Source organism: Trachurus japonicus, chromosome 16 (genome assembly GCF_045865225.1).
Source record: "Trachurus japonicus isolate A0001 chromosome 16, Traja_1.0".
Taxonomy (NCBI): domain Eukaryota; kingdom Metazoa; phylum Chordata; class Actinopteri; order Carangiformes; family Carangidae; genus Trachurus; species Trachurus japonicus.
This window is the reverse complement of record NC_140922.1, coordinates 18,484,787-18,510,976: the sequence shown is the minus strand read 5'-3', so window position 1 is coordinate 18,510,976 and position 26,190 is coordinate 18,484,787. Positions and strand designations below refer to the sequence as shown.

Sequence of the window (26,190 nt, the reverse complement as noted above, 5' to 3'; positions counted from 1 at the left end):
TCTGCATAACCTCCTACACCTCCAAACGATCTACTCGTCATTTATCTGAATATTGCATGTGTTTCTGGGTGTGTGCAATGTGCATGCATGTATCTGTGAAACCACATTTCAGTGTAGCTGGTCACTGAGCTTCATTATCGTCACATTAGGAAAATGTCAGCTGGTGCCAGTGTGCGACATGATTGTGTTCATTAGTCTGAGAATCTCAGGATTCCATTTCACCTTGAATACATCACAATCTGTAATGTAGCATAAATCATCTTTTGAGACTGAGTGCATAAAAAAGGGCACTGATGTGGCTCATTTGCATGATAGACCTATTTGTGTAAATTTGGATCTTTATGTTTCACTACAGACCTCTGTGATAGAGATAACCTGCTGTTATTCCACAGCTGTTAGGACTCAAAGAATCCAATCCTGGCTTCTGTAAATATAGAATCTGTGCAAAAATCATCTGAACTCCCATCTCCCCTGGGATTCCTGTTATTCCACAGGCAACACGAGGGGGGGGATGGGTGGGTGAGCGTAATCCACAGCACTACACTTGCTCATTAGAAAAATCCAGGAAGTGGGAAAAGGCATGGTTTTCATCACAGACGCTGGAAGCACTTCAGCAATGTTAGACCCCCACACAGATCAGTAAGGTCTCCCAGCTCCGTAGATTCTTTAACTAATCCTTGGAGATTTTCAGACACCACATGCAGGAATTTTCGGTTTCAGACACATTGTGTTTGTGTTGCTAAGATTCTCCTCGCTGACCCAACCCACCCCCCACCCTCCTCACAGCATTATAGCAGTGTATGATACATGCCTGCAGTACAATCTCCCATTGATGGAGGAGAGAAAAATAGAAATCACTAATTAAATCTACATGTTCAACATAAAGTCTAATGCACCGCCTTTGGAAAGCCCAGGCAGTCTCTAATCGAGTGAATTGGAAATTAACTTTGCATGGGAATGCAAATATAAGTACAGAAACGCAATGCAAAATTAAAATAAAAAGACTCGACTGCATTTAACATACAGAGGAATTTAAAAATGCATTAAGCTGACTCCAGTGCATTGGATAGAAATTATGATAATAGGTGATTAATTGTTTAGACAACGGAAAGAAAACTAATCTGTAAACATTAACGATGAAATATTAATTTCAGTCGGTGATTCAATTTCTCTCAAATATGAGGATGTGACAGATCTCTTTTGGTTTTGGTTTTTGGTCTGTTGACGACTGTGGAACTTTCTTTTTAGTACAAATTGGAAAAATGACTGACATATCAAATCAATCATGGGAGAAATCATTATCCCCAATTTCATCATTGCTTAATCTGCTGATCATTTCTTTCTGTCAATCATTCATCAGTTCCCAGGTTTTCATATGCTAACGACTTGTTTTGTCAAACTGTAAGAGAATCAATTATGATCATTTATGATGATTTTCCATTTGATTAATTGACTAATTACTTCAGGTCAAGCCATGTCAAATATTATTTATATAGCATGAAATAATAACAGAAGTTCTGTCAGGGCACGTTTCATCCCTCTATACACGTATTCGGCGAAATAACCGTTAGTCGAGCAGCCGCCATTACTGCGGTGACAGCTCCCAGTCAGGCAGCGATGGGTTCTGCCATGAAGCGCCATGAAGTGGACCTTTTCTCTTCTGTAAATATGTCTTCTGATCATCGGAGGCCAACTGATCAATAAAATATTCTTGAATATCTAAAACAAAGCACAAGTTGTTGTTTTTATTCATGTAGCCTGTCCACATGATTAAATATCCCGATGCTGGCTTGCCATCGTCAGCACGCATAACGTACCGGTATGTTATATTGTTTATGATACAGTCTCTTATCTCCCTGTTACTCTAATCTTTCCTGCTAATCGCTCAAACAAATGATTAATTCCTAAATTAATATTGGTATTCATGTAAGATAAACATCACAAATGCAGCCTATTTATGATGCTGTCATAGAGAATCAGTTTACTATGACTGACCATAGACTGTAAAGTGACTGACACATGTCACCGCAGTAATGGCGCCTCCGCAAGATGGCGGCATACACAAATCGCTTGCCGAATTCGTGTATAGGCTGTACTCCTATTTATAGACACCCAACAATTACCACTTATGACAGCAGAGGCAAAGGAAAGACTCCCTTTACAGAGGCAGAAACTTGAGCAGAGCCAGACTCAGGGTGGGGGCCATCTGCCTCACCCCTCCCCAAAAGCTATCTGATAATGCTGTTTGCTTTCTGCCCTCGGGCAGGGATAGCTCCGAGGCCGTGCATCCAGCTCCAGTAACAGTGCGTCAACATCTGGCTCTTGACGCCACGGGCAAACTTTGTCCTTTACTGGAGCCTCAAGTCTCCACTCTCATATATGCTAATGTTATGTCAAAAGGGAGTTGTAAAATCATCCTGGAGTTGTTCTTGAAGCCTGTACCACCAAAGTGAGACAAGCTATGGGCCAAAATGTGTCCCTTTATGAGCCTGAGACATTTCTACTTACACATTTCAGCATTGAATAACCTCAAATACATTCAGGGACCCACCAAAAATTTCAGATATTCTCTTCTATAAATATACGAAAGTATGCCAGAAGCGATGGAAATTTATCTTGGCCGTCCAGTAACAGAAAACAGACGGGACGCTGAGTGAAAGCATGATGGGCTGTATCTCCTGACTGTTCTAGGACATTGCTGAAGCTGTTTGTCATGATCAAAGCACTCAGAGAGAGATTAGGTAAGCAAGGCAATATGTCTACCAGCACACGCACACTGACACTACCTATCCCCACACCACCGCCCCAAAGAGTAAATAACCCGAGTGTCAGACGCTGACCCAACAGAAAATTGCCTTATTGATCCCCACAGCGATTTTCCAGCATGGCCTTCTCTCTCCAGGACCCACAGCAGCAGTTTTTTTCCAGAGGAGGAACTGTACTGGAATAAGCCTTCGCATGTGTGCGCATGGGTGTGCGTTTTTGTTTGGGGGAAAAAAAGGTTTAATGGGAATTGAGAGATTAGACGGTCATGGGGAGTCATTTTCCTAGGACTCTGGTGTGGCAACAAGGGAAATCTTCTTTTGCCCAATAGTCAGTTCCCATGAAAGTGAAAATGGGGAAAGGGTGCGCCGTGGCTCACTGAGCCGTTCCCTCCACCCAAAACGCTTACAAACAAAAGCAGACGCACGCTTTCTTTCCTTTTTCCATTTGGTATATTTAGCTGTATTCTGGGGGGGAGACCCCTGGGGTGAGGCTCTGTCTTAAGCAGAGAGGCAAAACAACAGCCCGTCAGTCCTCTCTTAAAGTATTCAGCCCCAGGGCACAACACACCTCAGAGGAAAAGTGTCATAACATACACACAAACAGCAGTCCCTGCCTCAGCTCCTTTGCTTTGCTCCCTCCAACAACTCATTCCTCATTTGAAAATATATTTCTCCCTGTCTTTATTTTGTCATTGCATTCAGGCTGCACGAGTCCCAGTTTATGAACCGCGAGTGTCACAGTGAAGAATGAGTTTCGGAGGCTGGCTTCTACCCTCGCGTAAAATCCGTTTCTCTTTTTCTAACTTTTAAATGTTTGAAGAAAAGGTTGGGGGGTACACAATTCCACGCCTTTTTCTGATGCCGGCATACTGGAGGCGCTCATCATCATGCTTGGGATAACGGAGCTAAAGGGAGTTTTAGCACAGCAGCAAAGACAGGGCATCTATTTCAACGGAAGCTGGGGGAAAATAGTGAGGTTTGAAAGCTATTACTTAACTAAAACAGACCCTCTTGTCAGAGTTAATGGCCCAATATGATGTGACTTTGCAGTTTTGTCCTTTATGTTGTCCAAGTATTTTTTTTAAAAACATAGTGTACAACCTTGCAGACATGAATTGTAGCCTGGAGAAGTTTGGATTTCTACTTCTATGCAGATCTTTGGTGATATACATTTGATTGTCTGCATCTATAACAATATAAGCTCATATTTTTAGCTAATCAAGTGACTTATACATGCAGTTTACATATTTTATGCATATTATGCGTATGCAAAATTACATACAAGTACATGTTCTGAATGAAACCATTTTAGTACTGGCAATTAGAGATATTAGGTAGATAATGACCCTGTGCTGTGCTGTATACTGTTCCTCCTCCCGTTAATCAAGAGGTCCATGGAGAGCTCATGCAGTCTTAATAATTTGGAATTTTGGAGAAAAAAAAAAAATATATATATAAAATATATATATATATATATATATATATTTTTTTTTTTTAAATGCAGTTATCAAACAAGCAATTTTTTAAACACATCCTTTGAGTGACAAGAACTAAATTAAAGCCGGCCCCCTCGTGCGGTTATCAGGCAATTGTTGACCCCCAAGGGACTCATAAGACCTCCAACACAACTCAGAGGAGACATATGAGGGGGCTGAGGAAGAGGGCTAAGGGATTATGAAGCAAGAGTGAATGATGAAGGCAGCGGGGAAAGAGCGGTAACTTACAGCTCGCCTTTAGCTAGGAAAGCAGAATGTTAGTGCAAACAGCCATATGACCCATAAATCTCAATTGTTTTCCTTATGTTGTCCAATAAAATAAGGCAGCTCTCCTGGCAGGCTGGGGGCGGGTGACTACGAAGTGCTGAAGGGGCACTTTCCAAGAGCTGCTCCCCTGGACCTTTTAAGCGTCGATAACAGGCCGCAGGAAATTCCTCTCCCTGATTCCTGCTCTGTTTTTATGGTGTGGATGAGTGTGAGGTGACCTCTGACCCTGATATGTCTGAATGAGCAGGGGATGACAGGGAGAAGGGAGACAGGCAGCCAACTGAAACTGATATTGTTTATCTCAGAGGGGAAAACACCACCTCTGCTGAGTCAACTTCCTGTTTCCTGCTCTAGGCCTGCAAAGAACACCGGGAAAAAAAAACCTTGAGCATTGTTTGCAGCCGCTCAGACATTTCAGTGAAGAGCTTTACCTGACACTCAGGGGCAGTTTGAGGGCACTGGGGTTCACTGATGTCTCTATAGCTGATGGAGATGAGTCACTAACACCGATTGGAAATAACATGTTGAAATGAGATCCGAGATTGGATGCAGCGGGGTGCCAATCTGTTCCGGACGGACAGGCTTGTAATTATTCAACGTCCGCACGGAGGTGGAGCTGTAAACTAGGACAAAACAACTTCCTGTATGGAAACGTATTCCAAGAAAGAGCAGGATAAGAACTATATACTGTTCATTACTGCAGATCAAGACACAAAAAACAGGTTAACACAGAGAGGATGAACTTAAGTGTTAATGAAAAGGAGGAGAGCTGTTAATGAACCTCATCAGTGTGTGTGTGTGCGTAAGGGGAGCTCATTCTGAATAGCTGGGTGCTACAGTATGCATACCAAAATGCTGCATCCAAGTCACATGGGAGATGAACTGATTTTTTTTTTCTTAACTGCAAGAAGAAGAAAAAACATGGCTGTCCAGAGTGTAAAGAGCATTTAGAAGGCACACTGTTTATGCTAATGCATGTCAGGAGACTGCAGGCACCCTGAGGCGTTGGCACATTAACATCCATGTTGAAATGTTAAGTGGATGAAAAACGGACGATTCAGCACTAACACTACTGGAAGTGGGGTGGGTGGGGGGGGCTATGGCAAGTGGTAAAGAAAGGACAGAGCAATGGTTGAAAGTGAGAAGGAATACAAGTAGAAAAAAGGTTTTCAAAAAAAAGTTGTGCCAATTCAACAAAAAAAGAAAATCAATACGATATAACCTCACCTAAGTGCTCCTACCTGCACAGTGAAGGCAGAGCTTATGAACGAAACTGCAGAGGAAAAAAGTGTAGAATAAATGTTTGTTGGGGTGACAGCTGCTCCATCCACCTCTCCTCCACCCCAAGTGTATCTGATTAATCTGTGTTGTGCACACAGCACCAACCTCCTCCATCATTACAGACCCACTGATTCACACCTGCCCACCATCAACGACTACTAGAGTTCCCTGTGTCAGCTCATCACCCGACCCAGTCACCTGCCCAGCTGGCTGCTGCTCGTTCCAACTCTACAGTATATTATATATAGACAGCATGCAGCCATCAGTTACACTGCATCAGATCGTCTGCGGTGCCTTCACAATTCCGGCGTTGTCTGCTCTGCCTGCCTGTACCTGCCATGATTACAATCTGTGTGTCATCATATCTCAGACTACTCCCTGCCTGCATGACTTGGCCACAGATTGCTTGGCGTGGTCTGAGGGTATTTTTCTTGTCGACTGTGAGCCCAGCTCTTGACTTGGTAAAGACAAGACTCGCACATATTCCTCCTCTTGGTCGCGGCTGTCACAGTAGTTTATCACCAAATTTAGGGGCGGTATCCTGAAGGGACGTATGGATGTTGAAGAAGCTAGTTTTCTGGTGAAGCACTGGATTGCATTTCTAAGAGGCAGTTTTTTCAGCTTTGAGGTGTTATTTATGCATTTTAAAAACAGTCTCTCCGGATGTAACATCACACCCATTTTAACTGGTAACTAGAAGGAAGACAGTATCACATTTTTTAAATGTTTTCCATTTCCTCATGATTTTTTCCATTGCCACATCTGCCCCGAGAAGAACAGCTTTTAAACGAAGCTAGACCATATACAGTGATATTTATTACTCAGCATGGCCTCTGTTAAATAAACCAATGAATAAATAAGTAAATATAAATCAACATAGTTGGTTTTCTACTTCCAGCGCGGTCATGATCTCGACAACGCTTAATAAGCCTTAAATCTCCATGTAACCCCTGAAGGCTGCAGGCACACTCGACCTTTTACCATTACTCTAATCACATGGGGAGGGAGGCATGTTACACTAGATTAAGAGTGGGACAATCCAAGGAGAGCCTGTAAAGAAAAGATAGCTTGTGATATATCATCTGGGCCTAAGTGTTCAGAAGACTTAATTAGATATGGCCATTTCTTTTAAGAAAATACAGAGAGTGTGCGAAAGCCCATGGCAACAACGACTCAGGGGGCCTATGTTTAGACTGGGTTTTATCCAGTAATGTTCAGTCTGTATGTTTCAGCGTTCAATAGTGTGGGAGTGGAAGTGCTTATTAATCAGCAGCCAGCTACCCTCACTGGGTCGTTGTGCAGCTTCCTACTCGTTGGCATGGGATTAGAGATGGAGGCTAGACCTGTGAGTTCTCAGTTGAGGAAGTTATTGTATGGTATTGGCAGACAGAAAAAGTGCAGTTTTTGGTACAGGATGCGACTCGCACTCACTCTGTTGCTGGGCTGAGGGTGGCGGCACAAAAATGCTGCAGAGAGAGATGTCAGGCACAGATTAATGATGCTGAAGAAGGTAGGTGCGGTTGAAAATACACTAGAGAGCCAACGCGTTATGACCACTCACAGATATGCAAATAATTATAGAGGTGCATGTCAAAGTCTGATGTATTAGACAGTTAGTGAATGGATGTGGTAGAAATGGGCAGGACGTAAAGACCTGAGAGACCAGAGCCAAGCTGTGGCCAGACAGTCTGGTCTGTACATCTCTGAAATGTGGCGGTGCTACAATCACTAGTGGTGAGTCTCTACACCAACAACAGGGAGTTGTGAGATGAGCAGGAACACGTCTGACCTGCAGCACCTCCACATTATCTTAAATTCTCTTTGACCTAAAGTTAGGTTTACCCTGTTTCTACTGCTTCGGTCTCTGGGCAGATTCTGATATCAATACAATTTCCAGCACTGAATGTTGGTCCTCCAAAAAAACAACAACAAAAAACACAGAGAACAGTGAATGAATCAGCATGGTCTCTAACCCACGATGCCAATACAGTAGTACATCTTTACATGAACACTCTTTGCCGGGGGGATCCATCTGTTTCACCGGGCAGAATGATGTGATTCAGGCGTGACAGAAAATTATCGCCCTCTCTTGACCGGCAAAGTACTGTATTAAAGGAGCACGGCATTTCCAATGCAGCAGGTCAGTCTAAACACCAAGCTAGCAGATGACGGAGCCCGAGCTGCAGAGTGAGACTGAAAAAGACAGACGAAGAGAGTCAGGAAGTAAGAGAGAAGGGCGGGAGAGAGCGATGTGAAATTCATATAAAACAGTGTGAGAGGAGAAATGCAACCGAACAGGCTGGAGGAGGAGATTGAAGACGAGCCCGACAGCCAGAGAGTCGAGGCTCCCCTTCGTTCACACTCGCTATAAATTATTAATGTGAGCACTGAACAAATGAGTTCAGCACACAGGGAGTGGTAGATGAATCGCCCAGTGCAAGTCCCCCAAGATAACCTCCAAAGATGGACTGGTCCCAAGTGGGCAGGAGTGACGGTGAGCGCTCACTGATAAACACCAGATATCAGCTGAAGGTCATGGTTTATCAAAATCAATGGCTCCTTCCAGGTTTTGGGTTTTTTTTTTACTCAAAAGCGCCTCTCAGTTAAGGTGACGCTCTGCTCTTCTGTCTCGACTATCAACAGTGCAACATCCAATTTGAAGGCGTCACCCTGCACTTTCTGCAGATGTGTAATGACAATTTGTTTCTATTTTCTGACATTTTATTGATCAAACGATTAATCAACAACATAATGAGCAGTCAGATTAATCAATAATGAAAATGATTGTTAGTTTTAGCTGTAATATGACCGGGGTGTCACCATTTTACAGTAGTGAAGTCATTTAGTTACAGCCCTGCCTCTGAGCGGTTGTTTGGGCTCGACTTTCTTCTGAATGTCAACTTCAGTCAATGTCTCCAGGAGGTTTCTAAGCAACACTCATCCTCCGAGATGGGCTGATGGGATGTGGCTGGCAGATTGGTATGTGATGCCATAGGGAGCTAGTGAATAATGCCAAACCAGGGAAGAAAACACTTTTGCATTAATATGAATGAATGGCGCTTTTTGTCACAGTGCCAAGTCCTCCACTGTCAGCCCGGTCTGCCTGTGGCAGCCTGTGCCTAACAAGAGCCCTTTGTTTGTTTTGGTTTGGGCTTTTCTGCTCCGATAGCTCCTTTAGCTATGTTAGCATTGTAAGTTCACTCATGTGTTGACTTCCCTGCTAAAATAAGTTGGTTCCCTGCGGCCAACAGACCCCTGCGTGTGTGATAGCACGGTTGTTGCAGGCCTTGCTTCAGACTCAGGCAAAGTATAAAAAAATAAAAAACCTCACACTCGCATCCAAATACTGGCTAGCTGCTGGAAGGAATACAAAACACAGATGAGTCAACTCAGCACAATGAAAGCTCCTCTTGTGGTGTATAAATTCATTATCATTTATGTATGTAAGGTTTCAAGCTCGGTGCTTTTCATCTCAGTGCTACTCATTAGATGTCTGAGGGAGGGCACTGAGGTCAAAATGTCATCTTAGAGGCTGCATTACTGAACACACACTGTCATATTCTCTTCTCCTTTTTTCCAGTGATTAAAAACAACTCACTACACCAGACTGTGCAGTTTCCTTACCATAAATAAATGAGCTTTGGTAAAGCATATAGCAGGATGGTTCTGTTATTATCTGAACATGCTAATAACCTGGACTATAACCAATTAGATAATCACCCACTGTTTTCTCACTAGTTTCAATTCTACATTGGTGCTGTTGCCAATCTTTACAAAGGGCAGCTTTAAAAATCAGATAGGGAAGCTTTAATTTACTACAGTAATTAAAAACACTTGCATCAGAGACGTCCAGCCATAATGTAGATAACAGGAAATAATTGGGCCCACATGCCAATCAGAGCTGTCTACCCTTCAGTCCAGTAGCCTTTTAAAATCAATTAAAATACTAGATAGAAGACGACTGTGTGCAGTCAGTGTATAATAAAATACATTAAGATATTCAAAATAAAACTCTTTAGAAGTGGTCTTTTTAGGCTTGGCAATTTTTTCAGTCTGTAGCATCTCTTGAACGCACAGTTGGACTTACTGTACGCCTTTAACATCAATTTAAACGCTGATTCTCATGTCTTTTGCTCCCACTGCAAAACCTAATTTAATTACAGCAAGACCATCCTACCATGACAACGTAGGGGTCAAAGAGAAAACCATTTACAAAAATTACAGCTTATCAGTGATTTAAGATCTGCATACATTACAGTGCCATTCAGCCAGATGTACAGAACAGAAATAAAGACTGGGGGATTGGTTGGTGGTATGGCTGGTGGGTCAGGGAAGTAATATTATTACACACAGGAAACACCAGCAGCATTCAGGAAACAGACATAACCAGAATGAAGGCGTTTACATAAGGCCTCGACACATTTTTGTTTCTCCTCCATCACAATGTGAAGAGCATTACTTGAGGAAAAGGCCAGCGATGCTACATAATCAGGCAACATAGCAGATTAATTTTGTATTTCATTGCATTTTTATGCTGAAATGTCTTGCCGAGGAAAAAGGACCTCAGGACCTTTGAGTATCTTTAAAGGTTGACAGCCTATTTGCTTCAGCCTGCACATTACTGTATTTTCTTGCCCTAAAAATGCCAAGTAATAAGATGTCAAAGGTCTGTCTTCTGTGCCCTAAATGAGTCCAGAAACTACAATAATGATTTCTCCTTGCATGTACCTAAAATACACAAAACAGGCAGAAGCTGGAACAGATGTTGAATGGACCTGTCAGGATTCATTCACTCCAGTCAGCAAATAGTCGCCTCCTGTAAAGACTCAGCGGACCTCGAAGGTCCCCACGCAAACTTTAAAACGTCATACACATGCATTAACACACACACACGCATGCACAGACATACACACTGCACTGCTCTCATCTCCAGTCTCCTGCTGTTTGGTTCTGCTGGGCTCGGTGCTTCAGCTAATGGTCACTGCAGAATTAATTGCAACCATCAATCTCATTTTACTGAGAAAACACAATGTTAGATGCATTCAGAAACGTGTTAAGACCCCTTCAATTTTTTCATTTTTTTTCATTTTTTTGTCGTTTTTGTCGCAGCTTTATGCCAGAATGTCCATAATAATACCCACAATACCACATAATGACAAAGCAAAAACAGAATTTCTGAAATGTTGGCAAATCCATTAAAAAGCTAAAAGCCATTTCCACACATGATTTTTTAGTGTCACCCCCTCCCCCCATCCTCACACATACTGAAACACACACACACACACACACACACACACACTTTAATTTCCATACTTCACTCACTGTTTGTTAGCATGTCTTACTGTCAACTCAGTGAACACACATATCGAACTCATTTTAAAGCTCATGCAGTCTCACACCAATTAAACTGTTTTGTACTGGTGTCTGTTACACTTGGCAGTTAAAGAGCTAAAGCCTTTTTAGATTTGTTAGTGACCAGGCAAAAATATATTCAACTGTTGCTAAGCCACAAGTCTGAGTTGAGTCCAAAATCCTGATGCACGCACACACACACATATCTGAAGACTAATTGGGACGACACATTCTTGACTCGGTGAATTATGAAGAATTTGAGGTTGGGGCCAGTTCATTTCACATCAGTCCAGGGTGTGAATTTTATTGAAACATCACAGGTCAGACAATCTGTACTTTAGGGCTGGGTATTGTTGAGAATCTCACGATTCGATTCGATTTCGATTCATTAGGTCACGATTCGATTCGATATCGATTCGATTCGATATTGATTGAAATGCTTCGATATCGATTCAGTATCAAGCAGAAATACACAAATAAGAGTACCAGATTTTTTTTTTTTTTAATAATTATTTGTTTAGTTTCATGCCTTATGAACAGCCTATAACTCATAGCATAACAAAATATGACACTGCTTTAACACTGAACTACAGTGCAGCTAAATTTAAATTAGGCTATGTGATACTTTCCTCTTGGAAAATAACTCATAACATTTTGAGTAATAAAACAATACAAAACAATATTATTAATAATAGTTGACTGCACAACTGAAAATATTGTAGCGACCCCGCAGTAATGTTCTTGTTATGATGTTTAAGTTCTGTGATTTCTGACTGACTGTCAATGTGTCTGGTACGGGCAGGTGGGATGAGAAACTGAGGGGCTGGGGTGAGTGTGAGGAAGACAGAGTCCTGTCTGTGTGTAGGTGAGTGAGTGAGGAGGAGCAGAGGAAGAAGTGAGAGCAGCTGTCAGATAAGTTCAGGGTTTCCCGCAGCTCTTTGTTGTTAAGGCGGCCGCCTTAACAACAAAGAGCTGCCGCCTAAACTAACGTCTTAAAAAAAAAAAAAGTAGCGATATTCGCCGCCGCCGCCGCCCCCCCCCCCCCCCGTCGGACGATGGCCGCATCCTCTCACACACATACACACCACAGAGAAGCACGCATGTATAACAGCAGCGCGTGTTGAAAGCGAAAGTTAATACGGCACGGCGCGGTGCGTCCCTCCCCCGACGATCGATCCCCGCTGCTGCTGCTACTCACTCCCATATTGTTATGGTTTGGTCTAGTGCGGCCCCCGTCCGTACAGCGCGAATCACACGAGGGTGTTGCTCGCAGCGCCCCCACTGGCCAGGGGCTTGAATCGATTCAGAAGATTGCTGAATCGATATTGAATTGCAGAGAAAAGAATTGCAATGCATTGCTGAATCGATATTTTTACCCAGCCCTACTGTACTTTGTCATAATTAAGGTTCTTATATCAAATGGTGATAATATCTTTGGAAATTGCTGCTTTGTCGTTGCCATGTGCCATTTTCAATTTGCATTTTCAGCTAGTGTAATTAAAAATGACATGATCTCAACCCAGTACCACAATTATTTTTTCCACTGCGGGTAGAAGCCACATTCTTTGACCTGGGTCATCTAGAAATGACAAGTCATGGTCATTTTCATGGCTCTTGTGGCGTCCAGAGGACCACGGCGGACATCATTATGGGAGAGCTGATGACCAGGCTCACATCTTCTCAGGGAGGTTTAGATAGCAGCAGGTTTCCACTCTAATGGTGGGCTAAATTAACGCCGAGATGGATCATGCTTTTAGTCAGGTTAGCACATAAAAAGCCTAATTAGTTCATTTGCATGACCCAGAAGCACTCTGGGTCTGACACAGGGGATGAAGGTAGAAAATGACTTGTCTCAGAAACAGTTCTGAATCCTTCACTTTGTGCCGACTGACTGCCTGACTTTATTGCACTATTGTCTGTGCTCCAACCTAAATTATCTCTCTGCAAAAGTAGATTTCCTCACCAAAAGTTAAGAACGTTTGATTTAATGTATTTATAAAAACATAATATTCTGTGTCTTTCTTATCGTGCAGCACACTATAACACAAGTTTTGAGAAGTATAACACTGCCGAGCCTCAGAGAATACACCAGCACACCCTCAGAACTTAGACTAATGTTTTCATCAATGATGCAAGTGATAGATTAAAACTGATATTGCAAATGCTCCTGAAAATGTTGCACATTTGCGGGTGCTTGCTAGTTACAGCACGTCCGATATGGGAACAGTTGCCCCAAAGCAGTTTGATTCCTGACCGAGACAATCTTTACTGCATGTATTCCCCCAAGTCTGTCTCCCTGCTTTCTCTCTTCACTGTCCTGTCAAATGAAGGCATAAAGTGCCCATGAAAAATTACTTTAGAAAAAGAAATATAATGCACATTGATCTCATGAGACTGAGGTCTGTGGGTTCAAATGAAAAATAAGAAAAAACTGTAAAAACCCCTTTTAGTTCTGGTTTACAAATAACACAAGTGGGTGTTCACATACAGCTTGAAAGACTGTCTGCTCAAAGCTAGCTGGAGTTTCATGGAGTTTCATGAGAGTTTACTTGATGTGTTAGTAAACGCATAAACTTAAGTGAAAAACAGATCTGAAAACACAGTGTTTCTTCTTTGGAAACTGGTTCTCACCCTCGTCATCAATTTAGCAGCTGTCTGATTCAGAGGTTCAACCCAATGCCCTGCATCCACATTTGATCAGCTGAAACAACACATCAACAGGGGGGGTGGGTTAAAAAAAAACCACAGTGACTTCTGAAACTGGATCGGGAGATCCACCCATTTCCTGTTACAACGTACTTTATCACCATCATCTCATTATGAGAAAATGAAAAGCCAATGCTTTCATTGTCAAGATAAGAGAGAACCATCATTAAAAAGCCCTGATGTGTCACAGATGGGTGACGACATTTAAGTGAAGTAGACAACACATTAAATGAATATATTGTTAAGAGATATAAGGTTTACCTTTCAAAGAGGGTAGTCATTCATTGTGAATGATAATAAGTGTTGGTTTTCCATCTTGTGAAACATCAGAACTTTTTAAGCAAAAAAACAAAAGTAGCTTGTTCATGTTCCCACTTTGACAACAGCTTTCCTAAAAATGGGGATTTGTTTCACTGAGGGTTCATTTTGGACCACTTTGCTTTCTCTCTGGTCAAGTTAAATATTCAAAAGGGGTTTTTTTCTAGATTTTTATTTCACACCAGTCCACAGTAACCAGACAAAACAAACTCACACATCAACGTACCAAAACAGCAACAACACAGAAAACAACAATGCGCGTTATTTATTCTCCAAAGTCATCACAAGCATCCATCTCTTCCACATCCAGCTCTGTCGAGTCTCTCCCCCGTCTAATATTCATACTAAAGAAATATGCTGGGGAGCCTGTCACCGACACTCATCCAATTAATGATCAGCAAACTGGTTGTTCTCACGCGCATGCACACACGCAGTCATTATTAGACAATCAAATTGGTTTATTTGTTTTTCTCTGCCTTTCAAAAGACTGTGGATGGATGAAAATTGCAATTATCTAGTTAGCCCATCATCCAACCTTGACGGAAAAAAGAGAAATCTATATGGCTCCCTAATGAGCACTGAGCACCGTTGCTGCCATTTGATTAGGGACTTAATTGTGATAATAATGAACAAATACACCCAGCTCTGGCTAAAATGGTTTTGTAAGCATTTAGCTAATTAATGGCTATTTGCCCACTGATGCCGATGAAAGAGAAAATCACTAGGGAGACACACTTTCCTCTCAACCCGCGGAAAACTAGACAGCGCTGTGCTGACCATGAAAACGCTCTGGTAAGCTTTCCATATGAAGCCATTGTTCTGGCTGTCGGGGAAGACCCAATCCTGGCCACCAAAGGCCGCTACATAAAAGATGATGTTGTCTTCCGGGGGAACCGTTTAAATTGTAGGTCAAAGGCTTGACAGCATTATTCAGCCATCTTGAAAGTAGGCTGAAACCATGTCACAACATGATAACAACAATGCAGACGGGCCAATCTGCAATGACAGCAGCTGGGCAGCTCACACTGGCTCTCTGGTGATGCAGAGGAGAGAATAATTGTCAAAGCAGTGGCAATAAACATGCCTGAGGCGACACATCGCCAAGAAGCAGAAAAAGAAGACAAAGACTAGAAGGAGTCAGTATCTGTGCTTTTTTTTTTTTTTAATATGACAAGGAGTGAAAAAAGGCGAGCAAGTAGTAAGAAGAGACAGAAGACATAAGGGGACAAGCCAGGTCCCCCGGCCCACTCTAATGTCTTGCCAGTGCCCCATGAACACAGCCACGCATGTTGTTTCTGACCAATTAGGCAGGCATAAAGGCAAGGGGCTGGAACTCAGCTGGGGGCTCAGGGAGTCTGCTGGTTACATCTAGGCCACTCTCTCTACTTCTTTCCTATTTGTTGAATCTGCCCAGGCAGCAAGGCCAAACAGAGAAGGTGGGGGGTAGAAGAGGTAGGGACAATTTCATTTGGCACCTTCCAAATGATGTCAAGCAGAGCCTGCAGCAAACAAGACCGTCCCTGGACCTTTCATCTTCTCCATTTTCTTCTCTGACAAATACACATTTGTTTGTACGCACGGCCGCACACCCACACATAAATGCACGCACGCACACTCAATTATACAGAGGATGAATCTGGCAAAAACCTGACTGGGCCGAAAGTATCTGTCCTGTGGGGTGTAACTGTTGGATGCTGCAGGTCCATATGCATCCACGGGCTGCTCATCTCCTCCTCTCTTTCTCTCTTGTTTTTATAGAGCTAATAATGTCAGCGAGAGCACTGAAAGAGTGTAGATAATGGTGTGAAAGCATGCCTATTAGCCCCTTGTTTATTTGTGCCTGATGGCGGTGACCACACCAGAGGAGAGAGCAGAGAAAGCTGTGGTGAAGCCAGAGAGCCAGACTATGCAGGACTTGAGGTGAATCTGGCCTTATCAAAGTCATCGCCCCCAAAAAAAGGAAACCTGAGAGCATCCACTCAGGAGTGAGTGTGTGTATGTGTGTGTTTTCCAGTAATCACAGGCCTTCAGAAGCCAGGATTAAGAGGTATACACACAGTGACCCCATTATGTCAGCAGCACCGTTAACTCCGGATAAATGGGGTTCCGTGGAACTTATTGCAACATCGCAGCAGTGGAAAGAGCGACTGACGGTGTGAGAAGGATTTCTGAGAGTCCGGGTGATGAAATCTGAGACAAGTGGAAATCTACATTTGAAAAAAAAAACACACCACCGCTGCCAAAAGAGTTGCCCACTCTTTGGGCTCCTCTGTTTCGACGAGCAAAATGTCAAAATGTGGACAAACTGCGGTCCGGGGACGTGACCCGCTGCTTTTACTGGCAGCTGACGCAAAACGCCCACAGGCTACAGTAAACAGAGACAGAGGGGGGGGACAAATACGGCAAACCAACAGACTGGCGAGGCTGGATTTAAGACTGTGCAAACATGGAGGAGCGTGAGCAAACAGGAGGGAGTTTCTGGGGAAAACTTTTATTTTTACTGTGCGACAAAGGAAAAACATCTGAAAACTGTTGTTGAGCGAGCCACGTCATCAGGAAAAGAAAAACCATTGAGCTGCATGTGACTTTAAAAGTGCTGAGGAACATTTAACGATGTTCTCATGCACCACGTCTCCCTCCACACACACACACACACACACACAGCATGTATACACAAACCCTGAGCAGTGCGACCTTCCTGGCCTCTCAAGAGGACAGGGCTCTCTAGGCATTTTATTTGTTCAAGATGGGACATAATCCTCCACTTCTTACCCCAAACCACAACAACACAGAGGAGCATACACCAAAATATCTTGAAGCTATCTACACGGGCTTGTGTATGAATGCACTTGCACATGAGGTATGTTCACACACACACATGCACACATGCACACACACACACACACAAGGTAACACACCTCTTGAAAAGCGTGCCTCAACAGAGAGACTTAGCCTGAAGCTAGTGGCCCTACCACAAAGGGAATGTGGGGAGAAAACTGCCATGAATGCAAAAAGGATGTTAGCTAACATCTCCCCTTTTTTACCTCACATCCTTCCCTTCCCTCTCTCCGTTTCACCCGATCACTCACTTCCTGCAGTGATTGCCTGGGGGAAAAGACCTGATATGGTATAGCTTAATCAGCTTTTATCGCCTACTGTGGAAAAAGCTTCTCTGCTGGGCTGTGATGTTTGTTTTTTTCTACCTGACATTTCTCTGACTATTATTCTGCAAAAAAAAAAAAGGATTTCCCATAATGCAGCTGCTTTGACCTTTGGGGTCATCTGTAAGGGCCTCCAGCCCCGAGTGTCCTACAATGTTTAAGATTGTGTCCATGCAACCCAGAGGCGACGTATTGACTTATGGACAGAAAGAGCAAGTAAAGCAGTGAATCGATACTGTAGTTCCCAGCAAGCAAACTTTTCACTGGTCAACACCACATCAGCAGAGTGTCACTCAAGTGCTGCAGCAGGATGCGTACATGTAGGACTGCTGCGACCAGCATGCTGATGCATTCAGCTTCAGACAGGTAACATCATGACAAAGGTACCCCGAGGGGTTTTGACCACTAGTGGCACTACAGAACAAAGGCTTCATGAGAGGATCGCTCCGGCACACACACAAGAACGAGGGTGACGTGATGTACATTCCTGCCAGAGGTTTCACATTATTGCACTGATCCACATGTGGCGGTAACACATAACACAAGAATGTGCCAGCACAGGCAGGGCGGGGTTGAAAATGTTCTCCTCAAGGGCAGAGGCTTACAAGTCGTTTATCAGGCCCCCTGGGGAAAGAAATATACAAACAATAAAACCACAGATCACCTTTAAATGTATTTTTCAAAAGAGAGGGAAACAAACTGATCAATTAAATACACTTAAGGTGTCAATCATGCTCAGGCGGATTATTCTCTATAGACATGCACTCACTCTAAACTACTCATCGCCATAAACAGCATTAATGGTTCAAATGTGTGTGTGTGTGTGTGTGTGTGTGTGTGTATGTGTGGGCTCTGTGAGTCAAGGTCTGTTACATAATCTTGCACCTTTGTGCAGGTTTAGTGTGTTGTCATTCTGAAGTGTTTTGTTTTGATAATACTGCAGTCACTAACGAGAACACATAACATTTTGGGGTTTGGGTGTAACACGTAGCATGCACTCTGTATGTTTAAAGTAATCAATGCATAAAACATGTGCTCTGCAGCAGCTGAGCTTTATTCAGAGCTTCACTGAAGTCTGTGCCACATTTGTTTATCTCTCAGAGGGTTTCAAAACGGATCTGCAGACAACGACACCTGCTGCAGCAGTTATCAGTTTATCACTGGAGTAATGACTGCTGCGTGGCTTTAAAAGCTGGCTGAATAAATATCTCATGTTTGTGTGAGGACAGCTCGCTCAGTAAACTGAGTCCATCCATAATGCATTGAATTCAATTATGCACATTAACATACCACTGTACCGCTTTTTAAAAGCGCTGGCATTTTTACATGCAACGACTTTTAGTTAGTTTTATCATGTCATACACCCTCTATGTTCAGGTTTCGCTTCCTCATAAACAGAAATCTTAACCGGTGGCTTCACTGCAATGGATTTTTCTACATGAAGAGAGAGAAAGCCCCACAATACTCATGGACGATATAAGAAGAGGAAGCAGTGAGGGATTTGAAAGTAACAAAATACTCAACTTGGATAACGGAGAGTTAATATGAGGAAGAAAAAGAAGCAGGGAAGGAAAAACTGCAGTACTATAAGGCTGTCTTGGTAAAAACAGTAACCAGGTGGTATACACATCCATGCTTTCCCATCTTTATTATTGGCTGGTCATAATGTTAACAGTCACTGTAACCACCGCCATACAAAACCTACTGTAGCCTCAAAGTCGATGCAAATTCAGCTCCTACAAATGTCTCACTGACAAGATCAGAGGGTCAGTTGCTTGGCGAGTGGAAGAGAAAGCCTGCGTCACTGCCCTACAGCAAAGGCAGGTTGCTAATATCTGCCTCAGCTATGATCCTCTTACACAATACATCAATATCAAGCAGGCCCGGCTAATGCCTCCCCAGCATAAACAAGACCAAGACGACTGTGGACTCACATTCCAAACACTGGCCACTGACATTTGCACAGCATCCACACAGGAGAGGAAAAGCACCCGCTAGGAGGGTGTAAGCCCCTTCCCTAAGACTTTGTTCATCTTCCGTTTTCTTTCTTCTCGCTCAGCAAGACTCTCGCCATTTTCCTGGCTGCGACTGGAGGTTGTCTGGTGTACCTGGTTCGTAGCGGGAGGCAGCGGGGGGAATGAGGGGTGGAGAGAGGTCACGGTGCTCAGAGGCGGCCAGGAGGCGCCAGCTTAACGGCAGCATTTTATTCACACAGACACCCGGCTCACTGGTCATTACCGCTATAAGGGGATTTCGGGTTCAGCTACAAGCTCGCCTATTTGGGAGGCTTTGTGTTACGTTTGTGTGTGTCCGTGTGTACCTGTGTTTGTTATTTTCCAAAGCTACTGGAAATATGAATACTCTCTACCCTCTGGTTTGACTATATGAGTGGCTCTTCTGTGGTTCTGAAAAACACACAAAGCATACATTCCTGGCTATGTGCGTCTCAAACAAACATTCAAAACCTGTAATTTTACTACAATTTCATAAAAGATCCAATGCTATGGTACAGTGGAGAGGCCTCCATCCTTTTAACTGAAAGGCAACGTCACCAAAACGCATTTCAGACACACTCTCAGTGAACTCGACCTCTGACCACCTTCTTAAATTGGCTTACATGAGTCGGAGGCACAAACCACACACACACAATCTGATTTCCCAAGGTTCCAACTTTTCTGTAAATCCAAGATTTTACAGGCAAATAACTCAAAACTAAAACTGACCTTAAAAATATACTTTCGGCAGAAATCTGCCAACCATAAATTACATTTTGGCAAAATGTCCCTTCAGCTATTTAGTTGGCGAGAAGATGAAGTAAGCAGACGAAGTGTTAGTGCATCTAGATCCAACTAAAAAACTGGTTCATCACACTTATCTCATGGCTCATGTCTCATCAGTCTTATGGACTTTGTGTTACACTTTTCTTGACTTTGTAGCATGTGACAACTGATCAGTACAAACCTGTACTGAAACAGAACAGACACGTGTCTCATTTGAATGTTGTGGGTCTTAACACACACACACACAAACACACACACAGTGACGCAGGTGGACTTGGACATAGATGGATAAACACAGTGACAACACTTCCAACTGCCACTGTCAAACTCCACATTCATGCCAAAGCATTTGATCAGCCAGATAAGCCAGACAGTGCACACATATACACACACACACACACACAAAAGAAAGAGGACAAAGAAGCCCTGAAGACTTTTATTGCTCTGCTGGAGGAGGCTCTGCCACGAGAGGCTGCAGTGTGTCTGTCCTCTCACTGCAGCACTCTCAGCTGTCAGCTCCATCTCCTCCCAGTGCTACCTTCTCCCCATGCGAATGCATTAGAGACTGCATTATATAGTATATTCCAATTTCCTCAAGCAAAGGACCTCATTTGACTACAGCGGCATATCTGTGTTAAACATTCAGCCGATGAAAGAGACGGCGAATCTCAGGTTTTACCCAGGCTGCCTTTTATTGCGCACTTCTCGTTTTGATGTATGAGACCAACAGAGGAGGGAGATGTGGAGGCTTCACTCTGCGAATGAGCCTCAGCTCTCCAACTGCCACAGAGCTCCCTACCACTCTCCGGTGTCCTCGTTGCACTGCAGTTGCGTTCGGAGCGATGTGCTACTTCTGCGCCCTCAATCTAGTATTTCATTACTGTAATCCAAGTTCTAACTTTACAGCATGAAAAGGACATCAGCAACACGACGTGCATGCAGAAACAGAAAAGGATGGCCTCCTGTTGCTCCGGTTGCATTTTTGTGGTTGCGATCCCTGCTTCCTGCTCCAGCCTATTCTGGAGCCAATGAGGCAGCAACATAGCATCGCAGGCGACTCAGTGAGCCATGACATGCCATCACACAATTACAAATAGGAGGCCGTTTGAAAATTATCGTCTTCATCCTGCTGAGGACTTTTGGAAGGGGAATGAACTATCTACCAGCAGGGAGTTGCTGGAGCAGGTATACAGCCCTTTGGCAACTTTGACAGTATTTGCTGGCATGCTGGGAAACCTAGCCAGTGGTGGGCCGCCTTCAAACATTTGCCTTGTGTGATCAGGCAGTCATTGTCCCTTGTTTCACCCTCTCTTGGCAGTGGGTGCACACACACAGAGGAAGAAGGTGGGGAGTCTGCTTTCTAGTAGCTGGCAGTTGAGAAAAACGATGCCCATTCAGAGTTTGGGCATTGAGGCACATTGAAGGGGGGGGGGCTGGACCAGACCTTTTCTGTTGGCTTTGGGAGGGGATACCCTGTCTCTGCATTCCCTTACAATGACCAACAAAAAAACCCCACTTTCACAGAAGAGCTCTTCTGTCTGTACAACCATAGCACACGCTGAGGGAATGAACTAGAGATACAGCTCTGTACAGCATTTCGTGCAACACAGAAATATACATCAAAATATGCTGGTATTGTTAGCTTTGCTCTTTGGTTTTTACTTCTATAGCCCTGGACAAAGCACAGGCTCGCTATGTGTCAGCGTGTGCTGGCAGCATGAATGTGAGCCTCCAGGAAAAAAAAAAAAAAGACAAACCATCTGGAACACTGCCAACAGGCTTGAGACAGTGGGAACTGTAGCAACAGCAGTGGCAAACCACACAAAACACACAATAGGATATGAACACAAAAAGAGTTAGCACGCAACGCATGTAAGCAGGGACTGGCTGCTCTTCAGCGCCATGATAAAGACCTTCACTCAAGGAAACAATTATTATTCTGCAAGGATAATTAGGCAAAAGAGGGTGTGGTGGAAAATAACTTTTCCTCAGATGACTATGACCCCAAGGCAAGAACTTTGCCGAGCTCAGCTGAACAGACCGGACAAGCAAAGTCACATTGACATTCACTTGAAAGAGCATCCGAAGGAGAGAAACCATGAGTCAGTCGGAGCTCGGTGCATGAGGGCACATAACCTTCTCCGTCCACTGATGCCTCAGTTATCATGTAGCGCTTCACCTCTAGGTATGAGAGGCATGTGAGCAGCGTGAGAGGGTGACAGCCGGCTGGAAGTGAGAGTGACAACGGGACTTATCCGTGTCACATGCCAAGGATGAAACCCTTCTGCACACGCTGGCCAATGGCATTCCTCGCTTCACCCCTCCCTCCCCCTTTTCCTCCCTCCTCCTCCTCACCAGCCTCACTTGCCTCGAGTGGGTACAGATGTGTGATCCACAGACGCTCCCACTCTGGAGCCCTTATTGGACCCACAGGGCTCAACAAAGGCTGGCAGACAGCTTGAAGAGCTGCTGGCCAAAGTGTCACTGCACACAGTCACATCATGTGCGGGCGATTGTGTGTGTGGGGTGCTATCACTAAATGCAGCACGTTTTATCATTCATATCAAAACACTGTCAAGTGCAGTTTATACTTTTAATCTGCAGCCACGTGTATTTAAACTTATTCTGATATTTCTTTTACAAAATAGTCGACTTCATGTCACCTCAGCAGAAAAAGCACTGGGTAAATTTAGACAACTGATATGACGGAACTGATGCAATTTATTTAGTCTGTTTGAGGGCAGCTTGACAAACAACTATCCCACTGCTCCTACAGAGAGATTGTCTTTACTGTCTGACAATTCAGGCATGAACAAACTCAACCACAGAAATATAATAACTTCTTTCAAGTGTGTGTTTTTTCTGTGAAACTGAACCCTACTTCATGTGAACTGAAACACACAGAAACATGAGAAGAACCACTATTTATCCTAATTTGTGGGGTGGAGTAGATGATTTCTGTGGTCAATGTGTTAAGACAGCTGTCATCTTTCACTGTCCTGAATTAACCTCCAAAACATTCTTCCTGTTTATTCCCCTCTTCTTAACCCTCAAGATTTACTTCCTTTTAGCACAACAGGTCTTGAGTTATTCCCACATAACCAATGAGACCGCTACATGTCAGCCGCCCACACACCCTGCAGACACGTTTAACAGCCGTGAGACCCCCAGCCAGGGTCACTGTCACATCCTTACCTCTTTGACTTTCTCCCGGCGCTCGTTGGTCTGGGGGTCGCTGGGCTTGCCGCCGTCTCTGCCCAGCGGGGGTTTGAGCAGACATCCTTTGAACTTCAGGTAACTGAAAGTATCCGAGCTGGCACCGCGGTCAGGGGAGGTCGCGGACTCCGTTTTGGACCTGGACAGAGTCAGTTCCTCCTGTGCTTTGCCCCCGGCCAGCCGCTCCTCCGTCGCCTCGTGAGAGACGGACGGCTTGCGGCTCAGACTCTTCAGCTTGGTGCTGGTCTCCCCCTTGGCCGAGGTCATGCCCCGCAGGTGCTCCTGCTCCTTGGGTCTTTTCAGGTGCTCCCGGGCATCGTTCTCGGACCCGGAGCCCACAGTGACGGGCTGGGTCTCTGTCTTGGACAGAAAAATGCGTTTTAGTCGAACCGAGTCCGGCAAAAAGAAAAGGGCCCCAAAACACAGCGTTACCAAACCCGAGAGAAAGAGCAGAAACACGAATTTCTGGGACAGGCGCAGACCCATGCCCGATGCCGACACACCGGGCAACTTTCGGAAAACCATTGAAACTTTTCTTGAGACGCAGCCTTACAGTAGATATCTCTGACACTACACGGTGTTTGACAGTCAGCCTCCACTCTCTACTGAGCAGCCTCTCTGTTGCCTTGAGGCATGTGTAAAAAACTAGATATATGCGGGATTTTAAACACACCCCCGCGACACTTGCAGAGTAGCGTAAACAGCCTGCCAGAGCTGTCTTTATCTCGCTATCGATTGGATCTGCATAAGCAAAGGTTAGGCCTGCCTACATCTACAATTTACCAATCATCTGGAAACGCAAACTCCAGAGCTTTTGGGGGGATTATCTACACAGCACAATCACTGACATCAATAGACGGCAGGATCTGGGTTTAAAATGTTAATCATAAAGAGCGCAGGGCTTCGGGGCTGATAGATAAATGGCACTGGCGTTTACTGAAGCACTGAGCTATATTCAAGAATAACAGGATTACTGTAGCATACGCCGGTCTGACAAATAAATGCACTTTTAGTGGAGATAATCAAACGTCTCGCAGTCTGACAGGCATGTGAACAAAGTTGTGTCTCGATGCATTATTCCACGCCGAGCAAATCCGTCAATAACACACTGCCCTACGGTGCAAAACCTCAAGCGTGCAGCAGAGCATCTTTTTCCTGGTCTCCGTTAAAAACCGGCCCACGTTGCTGCATAACAATCTCCGGAAATCACGTTAAAAATCGCAAGCCGTTGTGTTTGCATCTATCCCGTACAGCTGGTGGACGGAAACGCGTGTATATTCATGTCGCCTGTCTGTCAGTCGCGCTCCTCCGCCAGCCTCCGTTTCTCCCTTTTCCACTGGCGTCAACACGCCGGGCGAAACAAATCGGTGGATGACATTAAAAAAAAAAAAAAAAAAGAAGGCGGGTTTTGTCCCGTGCGAAGTTATCCTAGCCCCCAATCCAAATCCGTGGAATAAACAAATCCACCATCCAGTCCGCCGGGTCTCCAACAAAAGACGAGACACACACACACACACGTCGCCGCGTCGTCGCTCCGCCGTCCGCCCGCCTGCCTGAGTGCCGAGCCTCGCTCTCTCTCTCTCGCCTGTAGTGCGCACTTGTGTCGCTGTGCCGTGGACGTCCGCTTGCGTAAAAAGGCGAGAGGAGAGGGGCTGGAAATGTAACATATAGTGCAGGCAGGGCGAGGAAGAAGAGGAGGAGGAAGAAGAAGAGGAGGAGGGAGTAATGGAGAGAGAAAGAGAGCGACAGAGAGAGAGAGGAAACGGTCCACGTCTCGACAGTCCAGTGGGCTGGTCGGATCTCTTGATGGATATTCACAGCGGCTTATCAAAACACGGTTAAGCCGGTTGAGCCGCTTGGACAAAGGCAGAGAGAGGTCTGAACGGCCCCGTAGCCTACACGTTAGGAAACCATCCACACCCCCGAGGAAAAGGAGTTTGTTTAATCCTCGAAAAGCCTTTGCAGAGAGGGGTGGGGGGCGTATCTGCTACAGATGTCTGCACAGTCTCAAAGACTTAAATAGCGATACAGTCAGATACACATGTCAGAAAACAGATTATTAGCCACTGTACAAGACGTCCATTGTTTGTTATTGGTTTTCATGACCTCTTTTCTCATTGTGAGGAGCAGTTGGGACAAATTCACCTGATGACAAGTGACACTTACCCACGAAGTGTGTTTATTTCTGGTTGAATCGCCATGTTTCCACTTCGCCCTGGTCTGATGATGAGCATGTTTCACCCATGGATGTATAATAGATCCATGGTTTCACCCAGGTGTTTGGCATCGACCCTAATGAGCTAGCTAACACACAAACAAAAAGTTTGAAGAGCTCAATAAGTCATGTAAGGACACACGCCTATGGTTTGAATACATTTTTTTCAAACCCCAACAGATCCATCTAACTCACGCAGAAACTAAAACACCAACCAGCTTTAATGCTCATCACATTAAAGACCATATTTTGACAAGCAGCCTACCCACAGAGAATTTCTAATATCGTCGTAGACTGGCTCTGCTAACCGTTGATTAGCCGCTAATTCTGTTGCCGGAAGTGACGTTCCCGCCTTAATGGCTAGCATCACCATGAAATGTTTATTTAAAACAGCTAAAAAAAAAAAACCATAAAATTAAACATATCCATATTCGTGATTTTGAGGAATTAAATCAAAAATAATTCGTATACAAGTTTCCATTTATTATATTTTTATGTTCATATGTTTTCTGTGTATTTTACTGGGGGGTGGGGCTGCCATCTTTGCTTGGATGCAAAGAGTCTCACTGGAAAGGAATGGACAATCATTTTCCATTGTGCTCCATAGAGGCTATGTTTCATTCCATCTGGGTA

At 44.2% G+C, this 26,190-nt stretch overlaps 1 protein-coding gene across 2 annotated transcripts in view; it reads right to left on the bottom strand.

Annotated features, from left to right (window-relative positions):
* The window catches only part of LOC146972313 (mannosyl-oligosaccharide 1,2-alpha-mannosidase IA), a 187,957-nt gene extending 163,997 nt beyond the window's left edge, over positions 1–23,960 (bottom strand). For both annotated transcript variants that reach the window (XM_085802367.1, XM_085802366.1), the window contains exon 1: positions 23,322–23,960. In XM_085802367.1, coding sequence (XP_085658493.1) covers positions 23,322–23,867 — 546 coding nt within the window. In that variant the 5' untranslated portion in view covers positions 23,868–23,960. The remainder of the gene's footprint in view (positions 1–23,321) is intronic.
* Between the last annotated feature and the right edge of the window lie 2,230 nt (positions 23,961–26,190).